General features: G+C 29.5%; 1 protein-coding gene across 1 annotated transcript; it reads left to right on the top strand.

Annotated features, from left to right (window-relative positions):
• The first annotated feature begins 5,961 nt into the window (after nt 1-5,961).
• Nucleotides 5,962-7,370, top strand: LOC113401250 (retinol dehydrogenase 14-like). The gene has a single exon (XM_026641086.2). It carries the CDS (start codon nt 6,267-6,269, stop codon nt 7,221-7,223), a length of 957 nt encoding a protein of 318 aa, XP_026496871.2. The 5' UTR covers nt 5,962-6,266; the 3' UTR covers nt 7,224-7,370.
• Nucleotides 7,371-9,290: the final 1,920 nt, after the last annotated feature.

The following is a 9,290-nucleotide window of genomic DNA, read 5'->3' as shown; positions in this document are numbered from 1 at the left end:
TAGACAATGGCGCTGTAAGAAATATTAACCATTCCTTACATCGCTAATGCGCCACCCACCCTGGGAACTAAGATGTTAGGTCTCTTATGCCTGTAATTACACTGGTATACTGAGTATTGCGAGAATATCCGATGAGTCGGTGTGTGGTTCCTACACAAACGGGTTTGTGCAAAGCCCTACCACTGAGTGAATATTATAAGTCTATATAATAATGTTTCGGTTTTAAATGTTATTTCTGGAAATAATTTTAATAAAATTTAAGGAAAATTATAAATTTTGAAACTTTAATGTTTTCATTAAAAATATTATTTTAATTACATACCTTATAGCTATGTACCGGATGGGTGAACCCATCAAAAACATTATACAAGAACTTACCGAATTTACTTCGGTATTGGTGATTTTTGGTAATCTGCACACCCCATACCCCTGTTCCCCCATTTATGAGTGATAAGTACTTTTATAATTCGTACATATATCAGTTAACTCAAGGTTTTTTGCATCTATTTTTGGATTTAAATTGACAAAAAACAATCTTGTATATCAACGGAAACTACAATGAATTTGCAAATCTTAAAGTTAAATAAAAAAGGTAATTGCTATAAATCAAACACGCAGCGCATGACAATTGTTGATATATATAAATAATTATATTTATAGTCGCAATGATAATAGCGATAGCAAATGCTAACCCCCATAGTCTCGGTGAAGTTTACGGTAGGGGGAAAAGGTGAACATAGCGTCGAAGTCTTTTTCCCGGTCTTTTTCGGCAAATCGGAGGTACTCTCCTCACAGCACAGCTCTGCTGCTTCTTTCTGCGATATGACGTTTTCGTAGAATGTGAACCATCACTCTGGCTACCGAATATGGCGTCTATAACATTCAGCAGTGAGAGGTCTTCACCTGCGATGGCAACAAGTGAATCGTTCTGAGGTGCCCATGCGGCACACCCTATCGGATTGTGACGCGCCGGCTCGCTATTAGGTGTAGGTACTTAACGAAGCTATCCGGTAAGCTTCGGTAGACAGCAACTTTGTGTATGTATGTGAAATATACATATCTATATTTGAAACAGTCTGCAGGCAATCGTTTTATTCCCAAAGTGTGTCATCATCTAATAAGTATTATGATACCCTTCGAAACACCAAAAATCTTAAGATTTTCTTTAAATTAACAATTACAGTTTATATATCATTGTTAATTTATTTTTTATACTATTTTTTTGGACCCTGCTGTAACTATATAACTTATTCTGTAATGTTCTTGGTATTAGTTTGAACGATGCCGACTGAGTCTATTGAGGTATATCTTATTGAAGACCGAGTCGAACAAGCTAAATAAACGGGTACGTATGCAGAACATAATTATGTATTTGCTTCATATTTGGACTACGTAAATATGATCATGTATGCCAGCATCGTATAATCTTCTAGTGGTTGCCAATACGTTTACGTAGATAAATGCGTTTATTTTACTTATTTTATACCATATTCTACCACCGTCAATAACCAGCTTACTTTTAACACCGGCTAATACTTCTATAAGTTTGCGCTTTCAGAGAGATAATAAATTGGCTGATAAGTCGGACTCCATACAGCAATACCTACTACTGCCTATAGGATATATTATTATAAGTCATTGGTATAATTATTTTTCTTTGTCAACTTAATTATTAGATATGCATATTACATTATGTACCTGTTAATTTATTTTTATGTCCATGTATATGAATAAATGAATATCTTAGATATTTAAAGCGTAAGCGTAATTGTTTTCGACAAACTCGAATTCTAACTGAACTAAATGTATTAGTATCAATAATAATCAAAACAAAACCCGACATAGGTTTGGAATTTTCTAAAAACTCTTTTGAAGAAACGCGAAGTTTCGCGGGAGACTAATTAGTATATTATAAATAATGTATTTTAAGGTAATTGTAAGTAGACTAGGTCTGATTTTAACATTGCTGTTAGCCTCAGTACAGGTTTCCTGGAAGATTTCACTGAAGTTATAAGACAACTTAAGTACATTTTTTTATATATTATATTATATAAAATATATCATTAAACTAAGTATATATATAATATGTACTTAGTTTAATAATTTTAGGTAATACTTGATGAAATTTGTTAATGTATGATGAGCTTAAATCACCCTTTAAATTTTTTTTAGAATGGTTTTATTTATACGTAAAACGTGCAACAGCTTCAGTTAATTTCAGTAAATAATTAATTATAGTGGTGACAAGAGAGAAATCATCCCGACACAATAATAATTATAATATGAGAACATACTAGACAACCATTTTTTTTTCAGAATAAAACGTTATAATATGTATTACATATTGAAAAAATATTTTTCTTTATAATCATAAAATGTGGTCTGTAATTATTGTGTAAAACATTTTCTTAGGATATTTAATATTCCGTTAGCATTCAAATAAAAAAATGCGCCTTGAATAAAAAAATATTATAATTTCAATATCATGATATTGCTATTAGTTTTTGTGAAGGAGTTTACATATACATTAAAAAATAAATAATATTAATATAATTGTAATTTAATAATATAAAATGGAAAATAAAACTATTTTAAGTATACACAGACGTATATCATATTCTTATAATTAATTTATTTCCACGAAATTTGGCTCCAGTTATAATGAGATGAAGTATAGACTGAAACTGTTACTTCTTAGATAGTTACAATTAATTCTGTCGATTAGGTGATTAGAATCAATTATCTTGTGGCATTTTATGGAATGGCATTTGATCTTCTAAAAAACCTACAGTATCAATTTTTTTTTAAAGAATATAAATTTATATTATATAATAAAAACAATATTTATCAAATTAAATGTTTTAAATATGTATATATATATAATTAACAAAAATATGACCAGCTATAAATATATAGAATATTTTAAGAACGTTATTAGTTATCATCATATCAGCCTACAGGTTAAATTAAAGGATTAATAGGCAAAAGACATTAAAACGATCTAATATTTAGCTTAACGAAAGATTCCCGTAACTCATTAATTGTTAGACACTAAAGCCACGAGAGCGAAGTTCAACAATTATAAGACTTAACAAGCTCGTAAAATAGGGTTCTTTCATTAGCAATTTACTGTTGGCTTATTACTTATGTGCCAAAATATATTTTGTGAATTTCTGTTACGTTTGTAAAACGATTAAAACAAATGCATTTTCCAAAGTGGGGGTTCACATCAGCCCGTTTAATTTTTAGTGAAATTGTAACAGGCGAAGTCTAATTGATTTCTCGTAACATTTCGTTTAACACGATATCTTTGTGTGTAAGTATGTTTCTACGTATGTGTTTCTTTCGCCTTGCTTATTTATATTCAGTCTAATCACAAAAAAGGGAGTAAAAAGTAGATATAGATATTGGGAAGTAATAATCATTAACTTCGTGTTCTTGCCTTTTAAAAATTCATAACAAGCAATTGGCAAATAATCGCCGTCTTAAGGGTTGCAAATGACAAGTTCATAGTGTGGATGAAACATATCGTATTGGACATTTTTTATTATTGTAATTAAATTTTGAATTCGGTCTTTTCAGGATATTCTTTACTTATTAAGAAAGAAAGAATTTAAATATATATATATATATAAAAAAGAAAGAAAAATAGCTGTAACATTAATTATAAGTGAAATAGGTTAATGTAAAAGGAATTTATTATTCTATTCTCAAAGAACGCGATAAATAAATGTACCTACTCGGTATTTCTGTCAGTAGTAAGCGATATTAATATATTTTTTATTTTTTTTTACGTCTCAAATCATATGATAAATATTTGTCCATAAAATACCTAGATGTATTTAAAAAAAAGATATCGGAAATTTAATTATACATTCCAAATCTTTAAAGATTATATTGAATGATCGACATATTTTGTCTTCTTGTTACTAGTACCTATAGCTTGCAAAATTTCAGATGCCTTAAATTAAGTAAGTTATAAGTTTAAAATTGATTGAAGCCGTGATCTCTAAATCAAAGTGTTGTTTGTATGTAAATTTCTCTTTTGAAAAATTATATATCTTATCTTTGTATAATTGGAAGATAAATTATATTAATTACAATTCGTTGGCTTTATCGTATATGGACAGAGTCCTAACTGTCCTTGCCTGTAACCTATAAAAAAATCTCTACAACAGAGATTGAAAACCTTTGACTTTACTTTACTTTTAACATTTCTTTTACATTGATTAAAATAAACAATAACAGCTTTTAATGACCCAATGATAGACTATGGACACCTTTTCTTCTTTTACATGAAAATTCGTTGGTGGCAATAGTCGGTTTATGTTATAGTTGTAATAGTTGTTATGATTACTTAAAATAGATTCGATTTAGGGTCATTATTACTTTTCCTTTTATATATTTTACTATAGTTATGTTAATGTCACGAGTATTGATAGGAAAATAAATTACGTTAGAAGTCTACGTTAGCCAGAAATGATATTCATAACAACGTAATTAATTTAACTATATCTTGAGTTATTTGTAATAAATTATTAATCCTTATCAATTCTCAGATAAAAATTGCCCTTTGTATATGAGTTTTACGGTTTTTATTGATAGTTTTAGATAATTTAAATATATTTTAAATAAAAATAGTGTTTTGCTAAATATTATGGAATAACAGTACCTTACCTTTTTAGAGTATATCTCTCTATACCTTACGCCACAACAGCAACCGTAACATAACAATTATGTATTCGTAAAGCACTGCTTTCTAAATAAATGTGCTTATCCATTTGCCCACATTACAGCACATTATTTGCTCACGTGTTTTTTCAAGCGTTTATTTAAATATCTCGTAATTATATGATCATTGATAGTGATAGTATGATAGTGTTTCAATGATCCTCCTTCTAAGACCTTCTGTTTCAAATTACAAAGTGTAAAAAGCAATATTCATCAGCATGAAACGTTTAATACTAATTTTATATTTATTTCGTGTAGGGTTTGTTCGTTCATCCTTTTTAAAACATAAAGGATATGTGCATACCTACATAGAAATTTTTCAACTGGGCGTAGGTGACCGCATGTGAAATGAACTACGAAAAATTCTCAACTAAATGAATTTAACTTATGATGAAAATTAAATAGTATTAGATTTTTGTAAATTTAATATTCCAGATAGAAATCGATTCCGTTGAATTTGAAGTCATTGAAATTTGATGGAAGTAATTTTTTTAAGTTATTTATAATATCTTCTATGTTTATAGGTTAAAAAATAATCATTACTTCATTTGATATTATGATATTATAATATTATCAGAATGTTTTCATCAGTCACATCTAATTGTGATGATTTTAATGGTGATGTTATTTGAGTAACTATTTTATAATAGACTCATATATTCAAATACATTTGCCTCTTCTTGTTCCGACTATGTACATATGTTTATTACCTACCTTAATTTCGTTTCGCCAGGCATGCTGATTAAGCTTCCCACAAACATAATTCTACTCTTAGTCTTAATTATATTCCATGCTCCGATTTTATTATTAAATTTAAGATATTTTTATATATATAAATGTAGATAAATGCATACTGTTTTGCTTCATACTGTATAATTAATACAATTAATTTCTACTTTTATATCTTAGCGCTATAAGCCTAGTCAATTTTAAGCAACCCAGCAATCATTTGATTTCACAATAGTATACTTGACATTATTACCTGTTAAAGAACTATAAAGTACAATGGCTACAATGTTCAAAGGTTAATTCGCTTATAATTGACATGTTATAATTGAAATTTGACTGTGACAAAAACAAAGTAAACATATTATGTTATTCATAAAGTATATATAACATTTTGTCATTCAGTCTTGTTTGAATTGGTTTGATGTTTTAAAATTACATTCAAGGCTATTTCTATATAGAACGGTAAACAATTCGAACATACGTTACACAACAGATGACAGCGACGCGCACGCACGCTCACCGCTTCATTTAGTGTCATAAATAAAGCGGACACGAGACGTTTGGTCACTTTCATATCGATGAATAGACATTCTTACATTGTATCTATTAGTATATCTGATTTATTTTATCGACTATCACGTTCGTTCGTTCATATCAATCATGTATACGTATCTTTTTTATCGCTTGCGTTAACGTGACCTCATATTTGATAACGATAATTTTATTATAGTATCATTGTAATTTCTGTATCAGTGCTAAGCGGACCGTGATTTACTGTTACAAAATATAAAATATTTATTGTAAAAATGTTTTTGTTGTTAATTCTTTCGGCTATAGTTATTTTTTTCTTAACTGTGAAAATATATCAGAAGTTTACATGTCGTGTTTGTCAGTCAAGTGTTCATATGGTTGGAAAAGTAGTGATAATAACTGGTGGTAATAGTGGAATAGGTTTGGAGACAGCGAAGAATCTGGCGGACCGTGGAGCACGTATTATTATAGCATGCCGAAGTGTCAAGCGAGCTCAGGAGGCTAAGGAAGAGATAATTAAGGCAACGGGGAATAAAGACATTGAATATCGACGCCTAGATTTGGCATCATTTCGTTCTATTCGGGAATTCTGTGAAAACATATTGAAAACAGAGAAACGTTTAGATGTTCTTATAAATAATGCAGCTGCCGGTGGTCTTGGGAACTATAAGACTGAAGACGGTAACCACGTGGGTATGCAAGTGAATTATTTTGGACCATTTCTGTTAACGAATCTCCTGTTGCCACTTTTAAAAACCTCCGCACCGAGTCGAATTGTAAATGTATCTTCGGTCATTCATAAATATGGTGAAATGGACTTTGAAAATTTAAACATGGAAAAGTACTGGAGCGATTATTTGGTTTATGCTAATAGTAAATTATATTTAAATTTAATGACGCTGGAGCTCAGCCGCAGATTGAAAGGAACGAATGTTACTGTGAATGCTTTGCATCCAGGTGTTGCAGCCACAAATATTTTCAGAAATATAAAGAGTGATATTATTCGAAATGTAGTATTAGTTATTTTAAATTCTTTATATAAAAGCGTTTGGGAGGCAGCACAGACATCGATATATCTCGCTGTTTCGCCAGATGTGCAAAATGTGAGTGGTCGCTACTTTAGCAATTGTCGTGAGAAAACGCCATCTAAATTGTCTAGAGATTCAGAAATTGCAAAGAAACTTTGGGAAGAGTCAGAAAAAATTGTAAAATACACGTTAAATATTAGCTAATGCATCGCTATTAAAAATTGTAGATGCCAACAAATATGGACTAAGTCAGTATTCCTAGTTCCTTATGCTTATCCTCGCAAAGAAGTTGAACTCTCTTTAGTTTTTTCGAGGTCAGTGAATCGATTTGCTCATATCCATTATTTGAATAGATATTGGACATCATATCATACATATTTTAAACGTATTAGATATGATGTATGTATTAGATATTAATAAAGTAAAATAACAATAGGGTTATTCAAATACGAATAATTATTATATTATATTGAATATTCTTTATATACTTGCATTTATAACTTAAAAAATGGCTATGTGTTTTATTGAAGGCTAGGTATATTACGTATTTTTATAACCGGTTCTTAAAATTAATTGCATTCTGCAAAAACCTTAAAGATCAAACTTTGACCTGTGTCTATAGTCCATATTTATTTTACAAATAGAAAAATTGTTGTATTAATTATATTTATTTGTTAAGTGCGTGTTATATACAGGGTTTAATTTAATGGTTTTTTAGAGATACTTTATTTTATAATATTTATTTCTTTAAGATAATGTATTTATTTCTTTAATATTATAATGTGTTATATATAATGAATTTGGGAATATTTTTTCACATTTAACAATGTTAAATATTAATTAAGTTTACTTGTATATTATCATTAATCATATTTAAAAATTAAACGTCTTATCGTTGAAAATATAATTATTTTATCGTATCGTTAACGCATACGAAGATTCTTTACTTCTTCTAGAACGGTTATCTGATTTTGGAGCCGCATAGTCACAATTCTACCTAGTCTATTATATTTTAGTTCGGTAAGAATGCACGGGTGCGTTTGTTGAAATCGTATTTGCATTTTCTGTTAAGCAGTGTACACAATCGTGTCGCCCGTTTTCACGACTGGGGATCTTAGAAGCTGCAAACAACCGTTCATGTGCGAGGCTCGTCCAGCTGGAAAACCGACCATTAGACACTGGTCATACTATAGCATATTCTAGTAATAACTTTTCAAATAAATTAATTACTATCGATCGTCTATCGATACTATCTAAATGATGATTAAATTATTTTTATTTCAAGGTAATTGAGTGTGCTTAATCTTCGACATACCCCATCAATATTTTACTTATCACAATACCAATAATTCAACACATACATTTTAATTTACTTTACGCATTAGCAGTTTTCAGTGTAAGTATTTTCATTGGAGATTTTAATTAAAATTTCATAAGAAAATTACACAATTTTATAAAATATAATAAATATCCTTCCTCCTTATTTACATACTGGGTGAAAATGTTAAATGTAAGCTGAACGGTTAACATTTAAAGAATTATTTTTATAAGGCTGTGGATCCTGAAATTCTGTGTTCCGACTCCTGGTCTGGCAAATAAAAAGTTATTGGGTTGAACGGTCGAGAAATTGTAACGCGTAGTATTTTAATTAGCAGTGCTTACATTGCCTTGCCTTAGAAAGCACGCGAAGTCATCAGTTGAGGCTGAGGTTGTGGTACCTAACTGCTGGATGGCATTGGATAATACGTGTTCCTAAAAAATCCTAAATCTTATGACATTTATTATTATTATTATGATGGGTGACTGTGTCTTACTATACTGGAACCACGCGGCAAATGTGTATTATAAAACTAATATAATTTTTATATTTTTTTATATTGTATAATTGTATACTTGCTTCGATACTATTGTTGTGATGTACAGCAATAATAGGCACTAATTCATTAGTGTATTAGATATTAAGTTTGTAAGTAGCTATAAGCATTAATAATTCCTTACCATAATGTCATATATTTACTGTTTCATTATGTGATTGAGTCTTAATTGATGACGTCACTGATGGATTCATAATGTTCTGTAATAAACTATCGGGCTGACAAATTTGCAGAGTCAGTAAAATCGTCCTCGACTAATATTGTAAATGACCAAGTCTTTGTTCTCTAAGATTGCTAATAATAATTATACCTATAATACTATATAGTATACTCATGTATATTTATCAGTTCATAAATACTTTATATAGAAATACATAAGTACAACTTATATTTATGG

The sequence above is a fragment of the Vanessa tameamea genome, chromosome 7, assembly GCF_037043105.1.
Source record: "Vanessa tameamea isolate UH-Manoa-2023 chromosome 7, ilVanTame1 primary haplotype, whole genome shotgun sequence".
Taxonomy (NCBI): Eukaryota; Metazoa; Arthropoda; class Insecta; order Lepidoptera; family Nymphalidae; genus Vanessa; species Vanessa tameamea.
The sequence above is the reverse complement of the archived record's forward strand: the minus strand, read 5'-3'. Positions and strand labels throughout refer to the sequence as shown.